The sequence below is a fragment of the Podarcis liolepis genome, assembly GCF_965112155.1.
Source record: "Podarcis liolepis genome assembly, chromosome: 18".
NCBI lineage: Eukaryota > Metazoa > Chordata > Lepidosauria > Squamata > Lacertidae > Podarcis > Podarcis liolepis.
Genome location: NC_139572.1, coordinates 2076263 through 2101933, shown reverse-complemented (window position 1 = coordinate 2101933; position 25671 = coordinate 2076263). Strand labels below are relative to the sequence as shown.

Genomic DNA, 25671 nt, shown 5'->3' with positions numbered 1-25671 from the left:
ATCAGAGCACTCCTGACATATGGTTGTCAAGCCTCTGCTTAAAGACGAGACTCCACCACACTCCTTGGCAGCAAATTCCACTGTCAAACAGCTCTTACTGTCAGGAAGTTCTTCCTAATGTTTCGGTGGAATCTTCTTTCTTGTAGTTTGGATCCATTGCTCCGTGTCCGCTTCTCTGGAGCAGCAGAAAACAACCTTTCTCCCTCCTCTATGTGACATCCTTTTCTATATTTGAACATGGCTATCATATCACCCCTCGACCTCCTCTTCTCCAGGCTAAACATGCCCAGCTCCCTTAGCCGTTCCTCATAAGGCATCGTTTCCAGGCCTTTGACCATTTTGGTTGCCCTCCTCTGGACACGTTCCAGTTTGTCAGTGTCCTTCTTGAACTGTGGTGCCCAGAACTGGACACAGTACTCCAGGTGAGGTCTGACCAGAGCAGAATACAGTGGCACTATTACTTCCCTTGATCTAGATGCTATACTCCTATTGATGCAGCCCAGAATTGCATTGGCTTGTTCTGGTTCCTCCTCCCTCCTGCGTGGGGTGAACTTATGCAACAGTTTAATAAAGATCAGGCTTACTAGCTACTTTGCATCTCAATATTCTCTGCTTGGCCTCTGTTATTTTCTCCTACCAATAGGGAACCTACTTAAGGACTCTGTACAGGCTCTTGGGTACCCCATAAGGGAAAGGGAGCAGTTTTTTCTTCTTATAACCCCCACAACTTGAGCACCTTTGGAAAGAAAAATCACACTTGCTAGGCACTCCTCGGACGCGGAGAGGACAGGTTAGAAACACGAGCAGGAAAAGAAGCGTTCGTTTTTCTTTTCTTTTTAATGTCAGTTAATAAAATATTTGTATAGAGCCCCAAAAGTTCAAAATAGTGCAAAACATCTTCACTATCATGCATTGTTGGTTTTTGTTTTTTTTGTTTCAACTCAATCCACTTCAGGTAAGTAGGAACAGAACAGATAATGACATATTTCAAGACGTGTGCATGTGGTCCACAACAGGATAATTATTAACTCGGTTCCGAGCATCCGGGAATGGTATTTATTTATTTCACCCCTTTCCCCCGTCCTTTTTATTATTATTAAACCATCTGTTTGTTTAGTTTAGATTCAAGTACATGCCGGACAGAAATTACTGAGAAGGGAATCGGTTCGGTTCGGAAAGGGGGGACAGGTTGGGGGGAAAGAAACACGGATGAGTTCCGTGGGGAGGAATCCGTAATCTAAACCGCTTGGATGTCCCCGTCGATGTCTTCTTTATGTTTAAATTACTATTTTAAAAAAAGTTCGGCGGAATGCACACCTGCGCAGGTATACGATTTGGGGTGTTTTGTGTGTAAACATTCAACTCAAATTCCGACACTTTGGTCCCTGGCAAAATGGTATCTTCGGAAAAGCGGGGGAGCTGGAATGAAACCGCTTTGGGACGCTGTTCTCTCCTAACGGGTCCTGGGGGAGGAGGAGAGGGTTCTGAGGTGGCCGGCCCAAGACATTTTGCCGCCTGCAGCGGGGGGGACAAAGGACAAGAGGGCATCTGTTTGCCGCCCCACAACTCTGGACCAGAAGATGAGTCTCAGCTTCAGTGCTGATGGCAAAGAACATAACCATGGCGGCTGACCCACTGCAATGAATGGACCTCAGTTAGACAGGTCCGTTCTCTGAAATGGGTGCAGTGAGGATGCTAGCCGGAAGCAGGTAAGCGTAGGCTGCCTTGCTTGGGAGGGCCGGAGCCGAGCTCAGAATTGGGCTGCTATAGTGCTTGGAAAGGGGCCCTCCAACATTTCTACTGTGAAATGAGGGACGTCCTATTCCATCCCCTCCAACGTTTCTCCCCTGAAAATAGGGACGTCCTATTCCATCCCCGCCAACGTTTCTCCTGTGAAAATAGGGCCGTCCTATTCCATCCCCTCCAACGTTTCTCCCCTGAAAATAGGGACGTCCTATTCCGTCCCCTCCAACGTTTCTCCCCTGAAAATAGGGACGTCCTATTCCATCCCCTCCAACGTTTCTCCCTTGAAAATAGGGACGTCTTATTCCATCCCCTCCAACGTTTCTCCAGTCTGTCGTTGGAATCCCAGACATATGGCAGCCCTAGGGAACTGGAATTAGTTGGTTCCGCCTGTCTTGGGTGTCTCTGGCGCCATCTGCTGTTGACCTCCCAACCTACCACCAATGGGCAGTAGCCACCACTGAGCACCACCGAGCTGCAATTTTATTTCATTTTTTAAAAAAGGTTTCACTTCAAAACCCCTTCTCTTCGCCAACAGCTTGCCCTGCTTCTTGGCAGTGCTGCAAACCGCCAAGAGCTCGGCCCGTGTTGTGAAACCTTGCTTCCTTTCAAATGCTGCCGGTTAGGGTGTGTGTCCAGCCCTAGGCTGCTGGTTCGTGCAGGCAGCACTGAACTAGATGGACCAACACTTGGCCTCGAGCAATTCCAACACGACCACCTCTGACCCAACCTGGAGGTGCCGTGGGACCGAAAAGACCCCTTGCCAAAACATTGGGAGAGGGCGGCTGCCGGCCAGAGCTGGCAGCCTGGAGCCCTGTGGACCAATGGTGCAAGGACGGCTCCTTGGGGAAAGAGCTGTGATCGGGACAGAGGTGGCCATGTCATAGCTGTCAACTTACAGATTTGAAAATAAGGGACCAGCCGCCTCGGAAATAAGGGATCAGCAGCCAAAATAAGGGATTTTCCCAGCACAGGTATGTTCAACTTCTGAGCCCCTCTGAGCCAAAGGCAGAAAGCCCAGCCAGCAGCCAAACAAAGTCTCAAGCGGTGGTTCCCACAGCGCAGCAACCCGGCAAAGGGGCGCAGCAAGGAAAACCACTGTCACCTCTCCGCTGGGAAGCGCTGAGCAAAGGCGAGTCCCCAGGCAACGCGGCCGATTTGATCGGCACAAGGCATGCAAGCTCCACCCCCCAGTCATTCTTAGACTCCGTATTGGGTGAGCAATGCAGCCAAGCAACACAGTTGGAGCCTCCCTCCTCCCTGGCCGGCAGGGAGGGAGGGAGAGGAGCTGCTTCCTTTGAAACCCGGGAAATTTAAGGGACATCATCAATAAGGGACAGCAGCGGGAGGACACGGCGCTGGGATAAGGGACTTTCCCGCCAAATACGGGACGGTTGACAGCTATGCCATGAGTGCGAAGGAGGCGGTTCTGTCTTGGGAAACATGCAGCAGGATCTTTGGCCCCCGTTTCCAGAAATGTAGCGTCTCAGCGCCAGAGCCCTGTTTCCCTGCAGGAGATTCAACCGTGGGCATCTTCAGGCAGGGCAGAGAACGCCCCTTTCTCCGATGCCGGACTGGAGGGGCCAAGGGTCCTGACTTGGGGGGGGGGGAGGCTACCCTCTTTTCCCTCTGCCCCATAGCGGCTAATACTGAACGGATTTGGCAATGTATGTGTGTGTGTGTTCGGAGGGTGTTTGATCCTTGGCAGCGGGAGCGAGGCTCCCAAATTCAGGGAGGAAGGAGAAGGCGGGGATCTTTTATGGCTTCGACATGGCTGCATAAACGAGGGTCGGGAGGTGATGCTAGGAGGCCATGGGGCTGATGGACCACAGGACTGGGAGGGCAGGGAGAGGGCAGGGCACAGTGGGGCTTAGCTGGCACTGCCCTCCTCGGCCGAGCGCGTATCCGACTTCAGCTTCACGAACTCCTTTGCCACCTCGTCGTTGTTGCGCTGCGAGAGGATGCGCAGGACTGTCAGCCCCGTGTCGTCCATGTGGATGCGGCGGCCGAGGGGCAGCCAGCAGGCGCAGCTGCCCCTCTGCAATAGGTCCTTCAGCTGCAAGATGGCGATGCCCACCGTCCGGTCCTCGCGGGCAAAGCAGTAGTCCTTCACGCAGACCTGCAGCTCGTAGCATTCGGGGCCCGTCTCGGTGCCCAGGGCGCTGCGGGAGGGAAAAGGTGGATTCAGCTAAAAAAGGTAAAGGGACTCCTGACCGTTAGGTCCAGTCGTGGCCGACTCTGGGGTTGCGGCGCTCATCTCTCTTTACTGGCCGAGGGAGCCAGAGTACAGCTTCCGGGTGATATGGCCAGCAGGACTAAGCCGCTTCTGGCGAAGCAGAGCAGTGCACAGAAACGCCGTTTACCTTCCCGCCGGAGTGGTACCTATTTATCTACTTGCACTTTGACGTGCTTTCAAACTGCTATGTTGGCAGGAGCAGGGACCGAGCAATGGGAGCTCACCCCGTCATTATGGGGATTCGAACTGCCGACCTTCTGATCGGCAAGTCCTAGGCTCTGTGGTTTAACCCACAGCGCCATTCAGCTACAGAGCCACAAATAGAAAGCTTTGAGTGCGTTTCGAGCGCATTGCGCAAACACATTGTTTCCTTGACATCTGACGGGAGGGCGTTCCACAGGGCGGGTGCCACCACTGAGAAGGCCCTCTGCCTGGTTCCCTGTAACCTCACTTCTTGCAGGGAGAGAACCGCCAGAAGACCCTCAGAGCTGGACCTCAGTGTCCGGGCAGAACGATGGGGGTGGAGATGCTCCTTCAGGGATACTGGGCCATTTAGGGCTTTCAAGGTCAGTACCAAACTTTTCAACGTGTGTAAAAAAATATTTTGTCAATATTTTAAAATGGTTCTTAAAAGGGAAAGGGACCCCTGACCATTAGGTCCAGTCGTGACCGACTCTGGGGTTGCGGCGCTCATCTTGCTTTATTGGCCGAGGGAGCCGGCGTCCAGCTTCCAGGTCATGTGGCCAGCAGGACTAAGCCGCTTCTGGCGAACCAGAGCAGCGCACGGAAACGCCGTTTACCTTCCCGCCGGAGCGGTACCTATTTATCTACTTGCACTTTGAGGTGCTTTCGAACTGCTAGGTTGGCAGGAGCAGGGACTGAGCGACGGGAGCTCACCCCACCGCAGGGATTCGCACAGCCGACCTTCTGATCGGCAAGCCCTAGGGCTCAGTGGTTTAACCCACAGCGCCACCCGCGTCCCTATAAAATGGTTCTTAAATGTAAAGTTTAAAGGGACCCCTGACCATCAGGTCCAGTCGTGGACGACTCTGGTAAAGCTCATCTCGCTTTTCTGGCGGAGGTGTATTGCAAATCGAGACGGCTGGCCTGGCGAGGAGGCAGGACCGAGGTTTGCAATAATTGCCTTTCTTGAGTTGCTCCTGAGATGAAGGAAGGGGGAGAAAGGAGAATCACTTACAACTGGATGCTCTCGTTGTATTTCGGAGACCAGCTGTTGTTCTTCGACTTGGTGGCGAATTTCCTCTTCTTGTCGCTGAGGTGGGGCCCGATGATGTTGACCTCAATAAAGGGGCGGAAGATCCCCGACGTTTGCCACTTCAGGTCGTTGGCGGCTACCACTGGGAGAGAGAACGGCGCAGTGTCGGATTTACGTATAAGCTCAACAAGCTCTAGCTTTGTGCCCCGCTCTCTTGGGGCCCCCAAAAAAATTTAAAGGAAAAAAACCTGGATGTACATTTCCAAAATATAAGATGACAAACAAATAAAATAAAACCTACATCCAGCAACAGTGTTTTGTGTTGTATAGGCTCCTAGGATGTAAATCACGGGCCCTGCCTGCTCCCTAAAATATCCCTGGTTTGCTCCTTTCTATATATAGTGTTTTGTGTTGTGTAGGCTCCTAGGATGTAAGTCAGTGGTGGCCAAACTCCGCCCTCCAGCTGTTTTGGGACTACAATTCCCATCACCCCTGACCACTGGCCCTGTTAGCTAGGGATGATGGGAGTTGTAGTCCCAAAAACAGCTGGAGGGCCAAGTTTGGCCATCACGGATGTCAGTCATGGGCCCCGCCTGCTCCCTAAAATATCACTGGTTTGCTCCTTTCTATATATAGGGTGCCTACATTCTGCATGGACTGGTTGCAGGGCAATGTGTGCAAATGGCTTGAGATACCTATTAGGTCCATAAATCGCCATATAGCATATATTCAACACAAAAAACCAGCGACAATTTGTTGTGGACAAAGGGCAGCTGGACATAGAAAGGGCCCCATTCCCTTCAGGAGCTGAGGGCCTCATCAAACCGAAATCTGGCCCTAAACTTCAGATCAAAGGGCAGAACATCTCCATGGTCCTGAGTAGTGTCGGATTTACGGATAAACTAAATAAGCTCTAGCTTAGGGCCCTGCTCTCTTAGGGCCCTCCCCCCAAATTAAAAGGAAAAGAAAAACTGGGTGTACATTTCCAAAATATAAGATAAAAAACAAATAAAATAAAAAAGCGTGGAAGGAGACTATTCAATCAATAGATCCTCTCCTACTATCCACAACATTCCCACAATATAACAGCAAGGTTGCAGGTTTGATTCCCATACAGGAGCTTGCCCTACACTCGAGTAGGACCCTGGCAGAGACACATGCCCGACTGGCATGTTCTCTCCCTCCTGGTCGATCGTTCGGGAGCTTTAAAAGCTTTCTTCTGCCCGAACATCGCAGCGACCGATGCCAACCGACACCAGGACACTTAGGGATCCGCAGAGTCTGTGCAGTTCCCGTGGCAGACCTCAGCATTTTGGCTAATCTACTTTATTTGCATATAAACACACACGGAGCACTGGAACATGGCTCCCTCTCTCTCTAGCATCGGACAGCAAAGAGTAAAAAAGAACAAAGGACAAGAGTCCCATTTCACGGAACACAAACATCCTGTCTCCGTCACTTCCCACTTTGTGTGAAGGAATGGGTTTCCCAAACCCAAAACTGACTGTGTAGGCAGTTTGAAACTGCACCAAAATCCCTATTTTTCCTTAGTTAAAATGCTTTAACTTGAGCTCTTGAGCCAAAAACCCAGCTGTATAAACAAGTGCTCAGAGCCCTCTCCTTTATCAGTTTGTGACGGCAAGGATGACCTTGACTGTACCAGTAGAACAGGGAAGACATGTCTGTGCCTTATCTTATATCCTGACCACAAAGGCGCACAGACCTAGTCTGGGAACAGCGCCAGAGGGTGTTCTTGGAGATGGTGACCTCTTGCTCCAAGATAAGAGTAGGAAGAGGAATACCCTTTTATGGTCAGACGTACAGGAAGGAATACCCTTTTATGGTTAAGAGTGCCGGAGCAGGAACATCTGTGATGTCAACCTGCGTGTATAAGCTGACGTGGCTGGATCCCTGGGGAAGGGGGAGAGGGTACCTGGAGGATATATATACTGCACGAAATTTCTCATTTCTTTGGACTTGCTGTGGACTGACCACGCAAGTGCCTTCTGCTATCCAGAGAGCAGAATAAACTCTTTCTCTGAACCAACCCTCGGTGTCATTTGACTTCCTTCCTCCTGTCCGGGAGCAAAACAGAGCCCACCAATCGGCAAAGTCTAATAAGGCTACATGTGGAGTCAAAACACACACCGTCATGTGATAGACAACAATCCCATGACTGCAATCGCAGAGCAGGAATTCTAACACAGACTAGATGAGCCAAGTCTACGACCGCCATTTCCGGCTCACCTTTTACGGTGACCTTATGCTCCCCGGTCCCAGGGTGGGTGATCAGCTCCACGTGGATGGAGACCTCTCCTACGGGGTCGTCCACTCCGGATCCTGCCCGGCAGAGGGAGGGAAGCACGGAGATGCAGAACGGGAAATTAGTGCACAAACTTTCAGCCCATTCCCTGTCTGGTGATTTCTCCCGCTCCTCCCCTCTCCAAGAAACCCCCCCCCAAAAAACTTGTTGGTGGACTGAGGACTGACGCTTGCTTCAGAGGCTCCCCACTTTTGAGAGGTCCTTCCTATCTTATCATATATTTTTTTGGAGAAATCTTTCCCTGGAAGAACTGTGAGGGGAGAGATTTCATCAGGCAAGGCTCCTTCCATCCGCCTTCCTCTAGTCATAGAATCATAGAATCATAGAATCCTAGAGTTGGAAGAGACCCCAAGGGCCATCGAGTCCAACCCCCTGCCAAGCAGGAAACACCATCAGAGCACTCCTGACATATGGTTGTCAAGCCTCTGCTTAAAGACCTCCAAAGTAGGAGACTCCACCACACTCCTTGGCAGCAAATTCCACTGTCAAACAGCTCTTACTGTCAGGAAGTTCTTCCTCATCTTTAGGTGGAATCTTCTTTCTTGTAGTTTGGATCCATTGCTCCGTGTCCGCTTCTCTGGAGCAGCAGAAAACAACCTTTCTCCCTCCTCTAGGTGACATCCTTTTATATATTTGAACATGGCTATCATATCACCCCTTAACCTCCTCTTCTCCAGGCTAAACATGCCCAGCTCCCTTAGCCGTTCCTCATAAGGCATCGTTTCCAGGCCTTTGACCATTTTGGTTGCCCTCCTCTGGACACGTTCCAGTTTGTCAGTGTCCTTCTTGAACTGTGGTGCCCAGAACTGGACACAGTACTCCAGGTGAGGTCTGACCAGAGCAGAATACAGTGGCACTATTACTTCCCTTGATCTAGATGCTGTACTCCTATTGATGCAGCCCAGAATTGAGTCCCTGCTTCTCAATTTCTATTGCATTATTTTACGTGCTGTGGCCTCCCATTGCTTTATTGATTATAGTTTAGAAATGGGTTTACTGTAACTGTTAAGACTGAATTTCTGTTCAACTTTCACATGCTGATATTGTTATTTTATACTATTCTAACGATTGTCTTCCATCTGTCTGTCTGGCCGTTTCTAGTATCTAGTTTTGAAATTGTTTCGTGGGTCTTTGGACCGCAATAATGTATTGCTGTTGCAATTGATTGTTGAATGTTCCTTTTTTGATGTGTTTTATTATCACATTTTTGCATTGCGTTAGATTGTTATAAGACGTACGTTTTTTGTTTCTTCAGCTTGTAAACCGCCTGGAGTATTGTAAGATAGAAAGACGGCATACAAATTAAAATTGATGGTGGTGATGATGGCATCTGAGTCATCAAAGCATGGAATAGTACTCATTGTTCACCTTTGGAACTGCCTGCCCATTGATATTCACTGCACTGTTTTTTTTCCCAGCGCCTTGCAAATTTTTTGAGGGCAATTTTTAATTTTATAACGTATATGGGTCGTGAAAGAGGAGAGCGCAAAATATGGTCTGAAGCTCAACATCAAAAAAACGAAGATCATGGCCACTGGGCCCATCACCTCCTGGCAAACAGAAGGGGAAGAAATGGAGGCAGCGAGAGATTTTACTTTCTTGGGCTCCATGATCACTGCAGATGGTGACAGCAGCCACAAAATTAAAAGACGCCTGCTCCTTGGGAGAAAGGCGATGGCATACCTAGACAGCATCTTAAAAAGCAGAGACATCACCTTGCCAACAAAGGTCCGTATAGTTAAAGCTCTGGTTTTCCCAGTAGTGATGTATGGAAGTGAGAGCTGGACCGTAAAGAAGGCTGATCGCCGAAGAATGGATGCTTTTGAATTCTGGTGCTGGAGGAGACTCTTGAGAGTCCCATGGACTGCAAGAAGATCAAACCTCTCCATTCTGAAGGAAATCAGCCCTGAGTGCTCACTGGAAGGACAGATCCTGAAGCTGAGGCTCCAAGACTTTGGCCACCTCAGGAGAAGAGAAGACTCCTAGAAAAGACCCTGATGCTGGGAAAGATGGAGGGTGCAAGGAGAAGGGGACAACGGAGGACTAGATGGGGGGGGACAGTGTTCTCGAAGCTTCCAGCATGAGTTTGACCAAACTGCGGGAGACAGTGGAAGACAGGAGGGCCTGGCGTGCTCTGGTCCAGGGGGTCACGAAGAGTCGGATACCACTAAATGACTCAACAACAACATATGGGTCGTCTCCAACATCAGTCGTACTCGAGAGCAGACCCAAACGGAAATATGTGACGAATGAAGCGCCGTTCGTTTCAACGAGTGTAAACTCAAGAGTAGAATTCAGTTGGCTGTAACTGCTTTTAAAAAAGTGTTCTTTTGTAAAGGGCAAAAGATTTATATGATCTGAAGAGAAACCAGAGTATCATTTTGACATTTCAAAACTTGACTTCCTTCCGCCTCTTTCTGCGGTTCCTTAAATTTATTTGTTAATATCTTCTGCATATTCAATTCACCTACTTTGGTCAGTTATTCATCTTTAAATATCTTATGAAAATGCAGGTTATTAAAATAATCCTGCCAATGTTTTTATCTGTTTACAATTTATCTGTAAATATTCAATAAACCATCTCCATTCTTTTATAAAAAGTTTGTTATCTTGATTTCTTAATTCTCCCGGTATGCGTCGCCATTTTTGCATATTCCATAAATTTTTGTATCTGTTCTTCCTTTGCTAGGTCTTCTGCTTCTTTCCATTTTGGGGCAAGTAACATTCTTGCCGCTGTAGTAGCATACATGAACAAATTTCTATATAGTTTAGGTAGTTCTGTCCCTATAATTCCCAAAAGAAAATCTTCTGGGGTTTTTTTTTTTTTCAAACTTTATTTTAAACATCCTTTTCATTTTGTCATATATAATCTCCCAAATGATATTTGGTTCCCCCAATTTCAGCTGAAAACGCATTCTTGGTAACGATGGGGTGTTGAACAATTTTGATCTCAGCCGCAGATATAGACAGACCCTGGTTATTGATACGTCCATCTTATAATTTTGATGCGAGCCACTTAAATGCTTTGCAGTATATCTAAACTTTGATTTGCAAACAGCTGAAAGTCTGCAAATTCTTGGTAACAATGGGGTGTTGAACAATTTTGATCTCAGCCGCAGATATAGACAGACCCTGGTTATTGATACGTCCATCTTATAATTTTGATGCGAGCCCTGTTAGTGACCGATAACCAGAATAACAGAGTCGTCAGAATAGACAGATAGCCTTAGCAAGCTTTGGTGACCTCAGCCAAACAACAAGGTGAAAACCATTCCTTCCCAGCTCCCAGTTCGGTAACAATACCCAAAATCCCCTGTGCCCTTTCATGGTCCAAGAAGCAGGATTAAAACCCAGTCCATCATTCAAACAGGCTTCCTCCGCTGAGGAACGTATTCATGCAGCAAAGGCAGAGAAGGAAAAGGAATGGGTGAGGAGGAGGAAAGAGAGGCAGCTATTTGTCAGATGGCAACCAGGGAAAGGTGGCCGAGCAAATGGGGAGAGGAATTTGGGGGGAGAAAAAGAAGAGTTTGGAAACCAAAATTGCGTCCGCAACCCACCCACATTCGGTGGCTCAGGTCTTGAGGATCGGGAGGGGGAGAAGAAGGGCAAGGCTGCGGATCTCAGAATTACCGGGGCCCTGAGCCAAATGGGAATGTCCAGGGCGGCAGGAGAGGATATATACAGTGGTACCCGCAAGACGAACGCCTCGGAAGACGAAAAACTCGCTAGACGAAGGAGTTTTTCGTTTTCTTAGCCGCTTCGCAAGACGCATTTCCCTATGGGCTTGCTTCGCAAAACGAAGCTTGCCCCGCAAGCTCCGGGGATAGCGGGGAAGCGCAGCGCGTCTTCCCCACTGTCCACGGACCTCTTTTGAAGCAAGGGGCGGCGGGGAGAAGATCGCTTCTCCCCGTTGCCAGCCCCGCAATCTCCGGGGACAGAGGGGAAGGCGCGCCGCCTTCCCCTCTCTCCCCGGACCCCTTTTGAACCAAGGTGCGGCAACGGGGAGAAGTGATTCTCCCCGCTGCCCCTTCCCTTGCTTTAAAACAGGTCCGGGGACAGAGGGGAAGGCCTGCGGCGCTTCCCTTCTGTCCCCGGACGGTCTCCATAGGAACGCATTGATTGATTTTCAATGCATTCCTATGGGAAACCGTGCTTCGCAAGACGAAAAACTCGCAAGAAGAAAAAACTTGCGGAACGAATTAATTTCGTCTTGCGAGGCACCACTGTAGTTTATTAATATCCTCCCTAACTTGCCCCAGCAAGTTCCTTTACTTAGCAGAGTTACATTCCCCTTTTTATACGCACAGCAGAGAGCTGGTTGCAGGCTCGTGTGAGCCTCTCGCTTTTAGACAATTCAGTCTGATTGACTTGTGCATTCCTGGTAAGTTCCCCTTAAGACATGCGAGGGAAAGTTTGGTCCAGCCAGTCAAAAACTTCCTGTTCCTCCTGGCTGGAGCATCCTTCCTTTTGCATGTGACAGAAGGTGGGCGTGGCCTCACCTGTCCAGGTAACAAAAGGACAAGTCACGCAGCAACCTCTCTCTTTTCCCCTCTCTTCCTTCTTTGGTTTGACCAGCTTTTAGCTAGGACTGCTCTGCTATCTCCCAGCTGGCAGAAGCACTGGGATTATTCCCCCATATGGAGTAGATCCACACGTACATATTTGTAACTACCGTGTTTTTTGCTCCATAAGACTCACTTTTCCCCTCCTAAAAAGTAAGGGGAAATGTGTGTGCGTCTTATGGAGCGAATGCAGGCTGCGCAGCTATCCCAGAAGCCAGAACAGCAAGAGGGATTGCTGCTTTCGCTGCGCAGCGATCCCTCTTGCTGTTCTGGCTTCTGAGATTCAGAATATTTCCCCCCCTTGTTTTCCTCCTCCAAAAACTAGGTGCGTCTTGTGGTCTGGTGCGTCTTATAGAGCGAAAAATACAGTAAGTCGGCCTTCAGGAATCCAACTGTGAACAGATGTTTTGCCAAGTTTTAAAAATCAGCCTGAGCAGAAAATTTAATGCTGGAAAAGAGGACATGTCCGGGGAATAGAGGACAGGCGGCAACCGTCGTACGAGGGAAAATGCGTAGCCTAGGAGGGAATGCAGCGATCCAGCTGAAAAACCTTTCCCTGCCCTTGCCTGGCAGATAGTCCTAGATCTTCAGCCATTGCCCATTTCATGCAGAAGGAAGGTTTGGGAAGGCTGGGGCAACACACACGCACGCACAATCGCCCACTCGCACGGGCATCGTGCCAACTCCAGAGTCGCATGCGGAGACTCGATCTCTCGATCCAGGAACCGAAGCTGGAAACAAACTGGTCATTTCCAAAAGGCAAGCACGGGAGGATGGTGCAAAACCCAAAAGCTGCCCCTTTTCCCCTGCCCGGTTTCCTCCGCCTGAGTGCTTGCTTGTGCAAGGAGGGCAGGGTCTCATTCTGATGCGTTCAGTGCATAACGTTGTGGAGAGGGGATGGAGGAACCCCCCCCCCCCTGAGCAGAGCTAGTCAAAAGCGAGGCAGAGAGGAAAATGGGGAGCAATTTTCGGCTTGCATGTCCCTTTCCCTGTCGGGTCTGCAGAGGGTGAAAGTTTGGGGGCTTTTGCTAGCCCGGGTCAGGGTGGTGAGGAAAGGGGTGGGTGAGTGGAGGGGGTCCAGGATGGGTGCAATCCAGGAAGGAGAGGAGGCTTTGGGAGGAGAGTTCGAGACGTACCCTTCTCAGGATATATTTCTTCACTAAGAGTAAACCTAACACCTTTGCCACCATGGACTAAGGATGAGAAAAGTTGGGAGATAAAGAAATGTCAAGGTGGGAAGTAAAGGAAGAGAAGGTTAAAAGGAAGGGTAAGAGAAAGGAAGAGGGGGGAAGGGAAGGGAAGAAGGTAGAGATGACAAAGGGGGGGGAGGTCAGTGCAGAAGAAAATGCAGAAAGGGTAAGGAGGATGACAAGGAGGGAGAAAAGTAAGGCAGATAGAGAGAAGGAAGAGGAAAGGTAATCGGAGAAGAGAAGGTGGGAAGAAAATATAAGAAGGAAAGGAAGGAATAGAAAAGCAGATAGAAAGAAGGAAGGAAAATGTAAGGAAGGAACAGAAAAGCAGTAAGAAGGAAGGAAGGAAAGAAGGAAGGAAAATATAAGAAGAAAGGAAAGGAATAGAAAAGCAGAAAGAAGGAAGGAAGGAAGGAAGGAAGGAAGGAAGGAAGGAAGGAAGGAAGGAAGGAAAATAAATATAAGAAGGAAAGGAAGGAATAGATAGAAAGAAGGAAGGAAAATATAAGAAGAAAGGAAAGGAATAGAAAAGCAGAAAGAAGGAAGGAAGGAAAATAAATATAAGAAGGAAAGGAAGGAATAGATAGAAAGAAGGAAGGAAAATATAAGAAGAAAGGAAAGGAATAGAAAAGCAGAAAGAAGGAAGGAAGGAAAATAAATATAAGAAGGAAAGGAAGGAATAGAAAAGAGATAGAAAGACGGAAGGAAAATATAAGAAGGATAGAAAATCAGATAGAAAGAAGGGAAGAAAAATTCAGAAGAAGAGAAAGGAAGGTGGAGAGAAAGAATGAAAGAAAGAAGGATAAAAAGGGACGGTGGTAGAAAGAATGGGTAAGAAGAAGACAAAGAAAAGAACAAAGGTAGAAATGAAGTTTGAGAAAAAGAAGGTGACGAGAAAACAGGAGAAAAGGTTAGAAGAGAACAAAAAGTAGGCAGAAAGGACAAGAAAGAGAAGGAACAGAAAAGAAGACCGAGAGAAGGAAAGACAAACGGTTGGAAGAGGAGATAAAGAAGGACAAGCGTAGAAAAGAAGACAGACGTGAAGAAAGGAAAGGGTACGAAGAGGAAGAAGGGAAGAAAGAAGGGAAGAAAGAACGGATAAAAACAAGGGTAGGAAGAGAGAGAAAAGAAAGGAAGGGCGAAAGAAGAAAAATAATTTAGAGGCAAAGAAAACCAAGAGAAGGAAGAGAAGAAAGGAAGGTGAACGGGAAGGGTGACAAGAGAAATTGGAGAGAGAAAGAAAAACATACACAAGATGGTTTACGGTAGAAGCAAGAGAGGGAAAATGTGCGAAGGGAGGGATGGAAAAAGGCAAGAGAAAAAAGAGAGAAGAGATAGATCAGCTCCTGTAGATTCACACACTGACTCGAGTCATAGCTGGAGAATTCAGAATATAACGTTATAGCAATCACCAAGTTCAATAACTCTAGGGGGGAGAGGGGAACGGTCAGGAGGGCTAGATCGCTGTATGGATATTTTGAACGTATTTTTCTGATGCATCCTGTTTTTATTTTAAAGAGCTCTGCCAGTAGAAACCTGAACAATACTCCCTTCGGGTGTCTTTTACCCTGTTTGCTCTCTTTGTCAAACCAGCTCCTAGATTCCATTAGCCTTTTTGAGCCACTGATTTTAATCTCAATTCTTAAGCGATCTTGCAGCCTATCAGTCTTAAATAATTTCATGGCCTCAGCAGCGGAAGTATCTGAAAGAATAGCAGCTTGGATAGCCTAGCTTAAATCATCTGTACAAAGAAAGCGAGTTAATGCTAAATTAAGTAATGGGGTCCATTTAATTCTGTTGGCTGCGGTTATGCCTAAGTTTGGGACGCGGGTGGCGCTGTGGGTTAAACCACAGAGCCTAGGACTTGCCGATCAGAAGGTCGGCGGTTCGAATCCCCGCAATGACGGGGTGAGCTCCTGTTGCTCGGTCCCTGCTCCTGCCAACCTAGCAGTTCAAAAGCACGTCAAAGTGCAAGTAGATAAATGGGTACCACTCCGGCGGGAAGGTAAACGGCGTTTCCGTGCGCTGCTCTGGTTCGCCAGAAGCGGCTTAGTCATGCTGGCCACATGACCCGGAAGCTGTACGCCGGCTCCCTCGGCCAGTAAAGCGAGATGAGCGCCGCAACCCCAGAGTCGGCCACGACTGGACCTAATGGTCAGGGGTCCCTTTACCTTTACCTTTATGCCTAAGTTTGCGTCTGGAGATAAATTTGAGTTTCTAAGGAAGGGTTGTTAAGTCTTGGACCCGAGAGCACCATTCTTAAGGGCAATACTTGCAATACTATGTCCCGCTTCAAACTCCCTAACAAACTTATGTGTTAATTGTGAGATTGCAATATAATCTAGGATGCTTCCGCCGAACTCTGTAAAATCATAGAATCATAGAATGATAGAATCATAGAGTTGGAAGAGACCCCAAGGGCCATCGAGTCCAACCCCCTGCCAAGCAGGAAACACCACCAGAGCACTCCTGACATATGGTTGTCAAGCCTCTGCTTAAAGACCTCCAAAGGAGGAGACTCCACCACACTCCTGGGCAGCAAATTCCACTGTCAAACAGCTCTTACTGTCAGGAAGTTCTTCCTAATGTTTAGGTGGAATCTTCTTTCTTGTAGTTTGGATCCATTGCTATGGGTACATTCCCTGGGCCATTCTTGAACAATATTTGCACAGGTCCGGGCAATGATTTATCTCAAAAGGAGTCGGCTCGTACGCTTCAAAATGCGGAATATTAAATATCTTTAACCTTCGGCACAGACGGCGGTCCTGGTTGACGGGAAAGGGGCCCCCTGCCCCTCCGGACAACTTCAAGAACCTGGCCTCTCTTTTTGGTTTAAAGGTAAAGGTAAAGGGACCCCTGACCGTTAGGTCCAGTCGTGGCCGACTCTGGGGTTGCGGCGCTCATCTCGCTTTACTGGCCGAGGGAGCCTCCCCATTGTCTTTTCCTTCACAAATCCTGTCTTAAGGGTATATCTGTGTATGAATAGGGTGTGAGCCTGTGACCTGGCCCGGGAACTAAGTATTTATCATTACAAAAGACTGGCCAGGCTCCCCAGGCAATCCAATCAAGTAACCTGCCAGACAGGAGATAAACAAGGACAGGAGAAAAACAACATTCAAATTTCTGTTGTAGACCACCTTTTCTGTGATGTAGGTGCGATGTATCTGAGGGGTGGTCTTAGCTTACACCTCTTCTGTGATAGATGTATGATGTTTCTGGGGGTGGTCTTGATCTACAAGATGGCAATTACAAAAGTCTTTATAAGGCCTTGCACACCATTTTTCTGGGTCCTTCCTCTCTCCTGCAAGTGAGGGGAGCACCCTGTTGCAGCAGATCAATAAAGGCCAAGGCTACAGGCTGCTGTTTTGCTCCAAGTTATCCTGGTTGGTGTCTTTGTTTTTGTCCAAGGGAGCCCTCGGATTTTCCCGTTAACACTGCTTCACCAGAGGCGCTTACCTTGAGAGGACTGTGTCTGCACGAAGGTTTTGATGAGCAGGTCTGTGGCTTGCGTGTAAAGAGAGAGGGCGTAACGCAGAGACTGCAGGTCTGGGCTTTTCTCCAAAAAGGTTTTCTTCAGGCCGACGCCTCCTGCGTGGAAGTATTGCTAAATCGAGGCGGAGAGAGGGTTGGGATGGGAGAGGATATCAGCGGTGGTCCGGTCAACGCCGCAAACCCACAAAGCTGCGGACACACCGTCACATTTGCAACGTACCGGCTGAGACGATAATAGCGGCAACGACGACCGCACGCTGACATGAAGACTAATCACATACCGTATTTTTTGCTCTATAAGACTCACTTTTCCCCTCCTAAAAAGTAAGGGGAAATGTGTGTGCATCTTACGGAGCGAATGCAGGCTGCGCAGCTATCCCAGAAGCCAGATCAGCAAGAGGGATGGCTGCTTTCGCTGCGCAGCGATCCCTCTTGCTGTTCTGGCTTCTGAGATTCAGAATATTTTTTTCCTTGTTTTCCTCCTCCAAAAACTAGGTGCGTCTTGTGGTCTGGTGCGTCTTATAGAGCAAAAAATATGGGTAGTCAGTTTTATTGCACATAGCCAAAGGCTGCCACAATGTACACAGAATCATTCAACAAATAATAATAATAATAATAATAATAATAATAATAATAATAATAATAATAATAATAATAATTTGTTTATACCCCATCCTCCCCAGCCAAGACCGGGCTCGGGGCAGCTAACGCCAGATACAAAACAATTGCAAGGCGAGTGTTTCTAGCCTGGCGAACTAAGTTCCTAGTCCTCTTTACCATACGCACATGTTGTTTTTTTAAAACGAAAGCACCCGTAAAGTTTAAAGCCATTGAGAATAAATAAAACGACGCAACCAAACCGGACACCTCCCACATAAATCGCAATGGGATCTAAAAGATAAAGATACAATTATCAAATCATCCGTTCTAGCATGCACAACAAAATAATATAATCTGAGCAATCGGGACTATTAATTGTATTATAATTTGGTATTGACAATGAGGGTTTTATTGGGCCACTGTAACTAATAAACATCATTACAGTGGTGCCCCGCAAGACGAATGCCTCGCAAGACGGAATACTCGCTAGACGAAAGAGTCTTCCGTTTTGGAGGTGCTTCGCAAAACGAATTTCCTATGGGCTTGCTTCGCAAGACGACAATGTCTTGCGAGTTCCTGCTGGTTTTTTCCCCTCCCCCCCTTTTTCTAAGCCGCTAAGCCGCTTATCAGCTGATCCGATCAGCAGATAAGCCGCTAATAGCGCTAATCCGCTAATCCGTCAATGGGCTTGCTTCGCAAGACGAAAAAAACCGCTAGACGAAGAGAATCACAGAACGGATTCTTTTCATCTTGCGAGGCACCACTGTATACAAAAAATAAAATAAAAAAATAAAATAAAGATACAAAACAAGAACAGCAACCCAATAACAGCAGGATTTCGCCCATGGTGAACCGGACAACCTGCCCTCAAGACATGGGGCAAGGCAGTCTGGAACACCCCCCGCTTTGCAGAAGGTTAGGCTTGATGGCCGCTGGAGGCCCCCCCCAGTTCGACAATTCTAGGATTCTATGCTCTCACCTTGATAGTGTCCAGGGCCAGCTCCACCACGGCGCACTGCTTGGGCGTCAAACTCTTGGCTTCCTCACGCACCATGTGGTCCTAGATGGGATGAAGAACAAGTCATGTCCACCCTCTTCCAACGACGAACAGGCTTCCTTTTTCAGGTGGGGACAACGTACCCCCTGGCAACCCTCGTTTCGAAGCCCCTTTTGCCATCTCATAACCCGTGTTGCGTTTGCCCTACGCCCCGATTTCCCCGTTCGGGATTCCGACGATGGAATTGGCGCCCAGGGAGAGTTTTGGGGGTCAATCAGTGAAACGCCCGGATTTTTTACTCCTTGAAATATGGCAGCCCTTGCGTTGGTGCCCAGGGAGAGTTTTGGGGGTCAATCAGTGAAACGCCCGGATTTTTTACTCCTTGAAATATGGCAGCCCTTGCGTTGGCACGCAGGGAGAGTTTTGGGGGTGAATCGGCAAATCGCCCGGATTTTTTACTTCTTGAAATATGGCAGCCCTTGCGTTGGCGCCCAGGGAGAGTTTTGGGGGTCAATCAGTGAAACGCCCAGATTTTTTACTCCTTGAAATATGGCAGCCCTTGCATTGGCGCCCAGGGAGAGTTTTGGGGGATAATCAGTGAAACGCCCAGATTTTTTACTTCTTGAAATATGGGAGCCCTTGTGTTGGCACCCAGGGAGTTTTGGGGGTCAATCCGCTGTCTCCCTCCTCCTCGTTTTCCGTTGTCGGACTCAGAAGGGAAGAAGATGGAGGCCAGTCTAGAACTAGCTAATTCTCTGCCTGTCGTTGACTCTGGCGCCACCTAATGTCTGGCTCCCCGCTTTGCGCCCAACCAGGCCCAAGAAGCACAAACGACCGCCGTCCTCTTCAACGCAGCTCCTTGAATTCTGTGGAACCCAAAATCCCGCGTTTCTCACCTTGAGTTTCGAAAGCTGACCCAGTTCCTTGGCTGCGTTGAAGATCATCTGCGTGCCCTGGGGAGAGGGCAAAAGGAGGGATGGAAAGAAGAAAGTGAAGGAAAAAATAACAGAAAGATAAAAGGTAGCTATGTTTCTGCTGAAACCTCAGCTATCCTTTCCCATTCGATGCTAAGAAATTCAGGCGAGGTTTCACCCACGAAGCTTTGCTCCCCAAGAGTGTCGCAACCAAATTTTTTCCACCTACCCATCTCAAAGGGAAGGCGGAACAAAGCAATTCTGACCCTTCAAACCTAAACAAGATCCGTCCTTTAATTTGCGAAGCCTTGGCCCTGGCGTTTGGGGGCCGGTCGCTCCCCAGCGTGACAAAATACCGGGAGGCAGAATACCAGGGTATCGAATGGCGTCTGATACCCCAAATAGAGGGTCAGGATCCAGACAGGTTTGCTTATAGGTTGCATAAGCCAGAGGTTTTCAACCTTTTTGGGTTGTGATAGGAATTTTGAGGTCTTAGATATATGGTAATGTTCATAAGCGTACCAACCAAGCACGTACGTAGATTAGCACAGGAAGACCGACCCGGAACCATTTTTGATTCCCAAACTGACCAAATGTTTTCTCTGCAAGGTCAAAGTGGGAAAGCCTCCCCATTATCTTTTCCTTCACAAACCCTGTCTTAAGGGTATGTCTGTGTTTGAAGAGGGTGAGCCTGTGACAGGAGAAAAACAACATTCAAATTTCTGTTGTAGACCACCTTTTCTGTGATGTAGGTATGATGTATCTGGGGGGTGGTCTTAGGTTACACCCCTTCTGTGATGTATGTATGATGTTTCTGGGGGTGGTCTTGATCTAAAGGTAAAGGGACCTCTGACCATTAGGTCCAGTCGTGGCCGACTCTGGGGTTGCGGCACTCATCTCGCTTTATTGACCGAGGGAGCCGGCGTTCAGCTTCCGGGTCATGTGGCCAGCAGGACTAAGCCGCTTCTGGCAAACCAGAGCAGTGCACGGAAATGCCGTTTACCTTCCCGCCAGAGCGGTACCTATTGATCTACTTGCGCTTTGACGTGTTTTTGAACTGCTAGGTTGGCAGGAGCAGGGACCGAGCAACAGGAGCTCACCCTGTCATTGCAGGGATTCGAACCGCCAACCTTCTGATCGGCAAGCCCTAGGCTTTGTGGTTTAACCCACAGCGCCACCCGCGTCCCTGGTCTTTATCTAGAGGGTGTCAATTTCAAAAGTCCATATAACGCCTTTCCTGCCATTGTTCTGGGTTCTGGGTTCCTCCTCTCTCCTGCAAGTGAGGGGAGCACCCTGTTGCAACAGATCAATAAAGATCAGGCTTACTAGCTGCCTTGCTTCTCAATATTCTCTGCTTGGCCTCTGTTATTTTCTCCTACCAATAGGGAACCTACGTAAGGACTCTATATGGGCTCTTGGATACCCCATAAGGGAAAAGGGCAATTCTTGTTTACAACAGAGTCCACAGCTCCCCTGAAGTACATTTGTCTGCTGCACCCCTAGAATCATAGAATCATAGAGTTGGAAGAGACCCCAAGGGCCATCGAGTCCAACCCCCTGCCAAGCAGGAAACACCATCAGAGCACTCCTGACATATGGTTGTCAAGCCTCTGCTTAAAGACCTCCAAAGTAGGAGACCCCACCACACTCCTTGGCAGCAAATTCCACTGTCGAACAGCTCTGACTGTCAGGAAGTTCTTCCTAATGTTTAGGTGGAATCTTCTTTCTTGTAGTTTGGATCCATTGCTCCGTGTCCGCTTCTCTGGAGCAGCAGAAAACAACCTTTCTCCCTCCTCTATGTGACATCCTTTTATATATTTGAACATGGCTATCATATCACCCCTTAACCTCCTCTTCTCCAGGCTAAACATGCCCAGCTCCCTTAGCCATTCCTCATAAGGCATCGTTTCCAGGCCTTTGACCATTTTGGTTGCCCTCCTCTGGACACGTTCCAGTTTGTGGGGCTCGGGAGCCCAGTTATGTCCCCCCTTCCCTGCAGAGCTGGCAGCCCCTCGCCCTTTTTCGAACCCCCTCGTGGAGCGTTCCCTCGGCCTCCTCTCCCCTCTCCTAGGGGGTCTTCCAGGCACCCGCTAGTCTCTGAGCTGCCCCAAAGAGAGTTGCCTCCTCACTCTGCCTCACAGGAGCCTGGGACTTGTCTGTCCATTCCCAACGTCAACAATGTCTAGGCAACACGATGACCATGTACATACGCAACAGACAATCTTTTCTAGAATTCCTTCAAACCGTAACAAGTCCAAAACGAAATCTTTTGTCCCAAAGCCTCCGAAAACCTTTAAATGAAGCGAGGTACGAGGCTTCGTACAGTGAAAGACAAGCTGTGAAGCTTTGTGTATTCGGCAAATACGATGTCCAACACTGAACAGCGATTCCGGATATTGACTACTGTTTCGTAGAATTCTTCATCAGCGCAGTGGGTGGATATAGAATTGCTTCATAAACCCATCTGCTTTCGAATGAATGTACAGTGGTGCCCCGCAAGACGAATGCCTCGCAAGGCGGAAAACTCGCTAGACGAAAGAGTTTTCCGTCTTGGAGGTGCTTCGCAAAACAAATCTTCTATGAGCTTGCTTCGCAAGACAACAATGTCTTGCGAGTTCCTGCGGTTTTTCCCCCTCCCCCCTTTTTCTAAGCCGCTAAGCCGCTTATCAGCTGATCCGATAAGCCGATAAGCCACTAAAAGCCGCTAATAGCGCTAATAGCGCTAATCCGTCAATGGGCTTGCTTCGCAAGAAGAAAAAACCGCTAGACGAAGAGAATCACAGAACGGATTCTTTTCGTCTTGCGAGGCACCACTGTATGTAAATGAAAATCTCAACAGCTGTGGAACAGTGCTCATGTAATAATGTAGTCACCACCTCACTTCATTTAAGGTACCCCACCTCAGCCTCAAACTAAGGCCAGGACAACGACCGTTGACACGGGCACCATATATACCCAACGGCAAAGAGGCTCAGGAAAAACAGTTTATAAAATTGCAGCGATAAGCAGATCCCATGCATCGTACTCTATCCAATACACAATCAAATAATTGCCAAAATTCAACGGTTTGACGGATTTCCTTGGTTTTGATGGCTAATGACTCCTCTGGAAGAGGGGAGTCCAGGTTTCCCCTGCCTCCATAATTCCTTAAGCATAAGGTCCTTGCACCTCCAGAAGGTGTGTGATGGCCTGGGATTCGGACTCGGAGGCTGAACCTGAGGAATCCCAGCCTGCACAGGAGTCCCGGCCTCCAGAACCAGCTGAGCCGGGGCTGGGGCCTGAGCCTGAAGGGCCCTCACCTGTGCTGGGTCCTCAGGTGAGTCTGCTCTGGCTCCAGAGGTGATGGAGGACCCATTGCCTGCAGGTGCTCCACTCTCAGCCCTGTCAGAGGAAGCTGAGGTGGCCTCTGGGTCCGGTAACCCTCCAGCCTCTCCTAAGCTGCAGAGGCTCAGGGCAGAGAGGCGGAGGGAACTAAGTTCCCGCAGGAGGAGGGCTCGCCTCCAGGCCAGGAGAGGTGAGTCACCAGAGGATCGGGGCCGCCCTATGCCTTGGGGCAGATAAAAGCCAGCCAGCCCCAGTCCCAGGTTGCGGGAGCAACATTGTTTGGGGCCTGTAACATGGGGATTAAAGGTAAAGGTAAAGGTACCCCTGCCCGTACGGGCCAGTCGTGTCTGACTCTAGGGTTCTGCGCCCATCTCGCTTAAGAGGCCGGGGGCCAGCGCTGTCCGAGGACACTTCCAGGTCACGTGGCCAGCGTGACGAAGCTGCTCTGGCGAGCCAGCACCAGCGCAGCACACGGAAACGCCGTTTACCTTCCCGCTATAAAGCGGTACCTATTTATCTACTTGCACTTAAGGGTGCTTTCGAACTGCTAGGTGGGCAGGAGCTGGGACCGAAAGACGGGAGCTCACCCCGACGCGGGGATTTGAACCGCCGACCATGCGATCGGCAAGCCCTAGGCGCTGAGGTTTTACCCACAGCGCCACCTGCGTCCCTAACATGGGGATTAGCAGCTAATAAAAGTTTGGGGGCTCTTTTGTTCGGGGCTTCCATCCTGTTCCACCTGGTGGCAGGTGGGAGTCCTGTCGCGACCGTCTTCAATAAAGACCAAGCCGACTGGCTGCTGTTTTGCTCTGGTATTCCTGGCTGGTGTCCTTGTTTTTTGCCCAAGGGAGCCCTCAGATTTCTCCGTTAACAACTGCCAACCTTGATTTCCCACAACACTCTGCCCATACATACATGCAGGAAGGCAAAGCAAGCTGAGAAACAGACTGAGAAGGAAAATAAGGGGTTATTTCCCCCTAACCCCCACCCCATCACCACCACGGAGGGTCACTTAAAAAACAGAGATCAGCAGACACAAATTTAGCACAACTTTTTCCAAAAAACACAGCAGCCAGGTAAATCCAGTTAGCGACACCCGGGAAAAGAGAGGAGGACAGATGGATACGACAACCACGGAGTCAAAAAAACCACAGGCGGGGGGCGGGGGGGGGGACAGACATGGGACTCTGCGGACAAAGAGGGCAGGAGGAAGACGGAAGCAGGGTTAAGAATTAAACGGAGTATCCTTACTTCGGTGTGACTGGGGGCCTTCGCCCTGCTCTGCAGAAAAGAACAGCAGGGTTTTTATATACTTTCAGCAAACACATTTCCATAACATTGATATGCTTTCAGCAAAGTGGAACGCTACCCCACACAGACATTGCTTTCCCTCCCTCCCGGCCAGGACTCAGATTCCATTTTGACAGGCCTACAATTGTGTTGATTGATCGGTGATTGATTGATCGGCCAGGTTCTGTCCCCGGCATAAGGCGAGTTTTGCGGGGCAAGGACACAGACGCACAGACTCCCTTCTCTACCCCAGAAGTCTGTCTTCGGACCCCAGGCCGGCCACCCCTTGCTAGTGTGATGAAAATTATAAGGTCTAAGATGTGAAATAAATGTACCAGGCGAACGGATACATAAATAGATAAACCTGTGGAATGGTTTCTTCAAATTTTAGGTTCATTATTGTTTCACAAGATGTGTATGTCTCTAGGCCAGAGCAAATAACATGATCTAGTTTTACAGCTGTGAAGCCATATAGCAGGTGCTGTTAGTAAAGGTAAAGGGACCCCTGACCATTAGGTCCACTCGTGGCTGACTCTGGGGTTGCGGCGCTCATCTCGCTTTACTGGCCGAGGGAGCCGGCGTACAGCTTCCGGGTCATGTGGCCAGCAGGACTAAGCCGCTTCTGACAAACCAGAGCAGCGCACGGAAACACCGTTTACCTTCCCGCCGGAGTGGTACCTATTTATCTACTTGCGCTTTGAGGTGCTTTCAAACTGCTAGGTTGGCAGGAGCAGGGACCGAGCAACGGGAGCTCACCCCGTCCTTGCGGGGATTCGAACCACCGACCTTCTGATTGGCAAGCCCTAGGCTCTGTGGTTTAACCCACAGCGCCACCCGCGTCTCTGCAGGTGCTTTTAAGTTGTGGTAATTAAGCTGTTGGGTATGGTATATAAAGAGCAGCATGTATCTCTCTCAGTACACTGGTCATGCTCATGGATATATTGTAATTTAATTTAATGTCCAGATGGCGCCTAAGCAATTCCCGTTAATTCTTTCAGAGCATATTGCTTCATTTATGCCCTGCGGACCGTTGGAATAAGGCCCCTGGAAGGCTTGAATCTGGCCCCCGGTTCATGGTTCAACCATATCAACTCCTTGGAAATAGCAGTGCCCTCAGTCTCTGCCCTCTCTCCTCTGTCAAAAGTAGAGATTGTAGATGTCTTGGGGCAGGGGTCTAGCTGTAATGGTGGGCTCTGCAAGTCAACGCTGGTCTTGGGCAGCCCGGTCATGGAGCGGGGAGCTACCTGCGCCGAGAGACGCACCTCTCGCTTGCCGGACCTGCATGCCAGGCACACACAACCAAAATCCATGCCACACAAATCTTCGGACACCTCTGGCCACCAGACGGGGACGACACACGACGACACACACACACCTCCACGACACAAGCACCACAACCCAGCCTCTCCTGATCTTCTGCCATTTCCTCTGACCCTCTAGGACCGGGATAGCGAAATATGTGCTGCTGAATGCCCACCAGCCCTGGTAAAGGTAAAGGTAAAGGGACCCCTGACCATTAGGTCCAGTCGTGGCCGACTCTGGGGTTGCGGCGCTCATCTCGCTTTATTGGCCCAGGGAGCCGGCGTACAGCTTCTGGGTCATGTGGCCAGCAGGACTAAGCCGCTTCTGGCGAACCAGAGCAGCGCACGGAAACGCCGTTTACCTTCCCGCCGGAGCGGTACCTATTTATCTACTTGCACTTTGAGGTGCTTTCGAACTGCTAGGTTGGCAGGAGCAGGGACCAAGCAACGGGAGCTCAGCCCATCATTGCGGGGATTCGAACC

General features: G+C 49.2%; 1 protein-coding gene across 2 annotated transcripts in view; it reads right to left on the bottom strand.

Annotated features, from left to right (window-relative positions):
- Positions 1–919: 919 nt before the first annotated feature.
- LOC310697231 (protein unc-13 homolog A) overlaps positions 920–25671 on the bottom strand; it is a 113931-nt gene continuing 89179 nt past the window's right edge. Inside the window, exons 36-42 of one of the 2 annotated variants that reach the window (XM_083483639.1) lie at positions 23849–23878; positions 19256–19312; positions 18342–18422; positions 16727–16874; positions 7443–7535; positions 5178–5337; positions 920–3905 (exon numbers count right to left, since the gene is read on the bottom strand). In XM_083483639.1, coding sequence (XP_083339765.1) covers positions 3614–3905; positions 5178–5337; positions 7443–7535; positions 16727–16874; positions 18342–18422; positions 19256–19312; positions 23849–23878 — 861 coding nt within the window. In that variant the 3' untranslated portion in view covers positions 920–3613. The remainder of the gene's footprint in view (positions 3906–5177; positions 5338–7442; positions 7536–16726; positions 16875–18341; positions 18423–19255; positions 19313–23848; positions 23879–25671) is intronic. The other variant, XM_083483638.1, reaches the window with a different exon arrangement.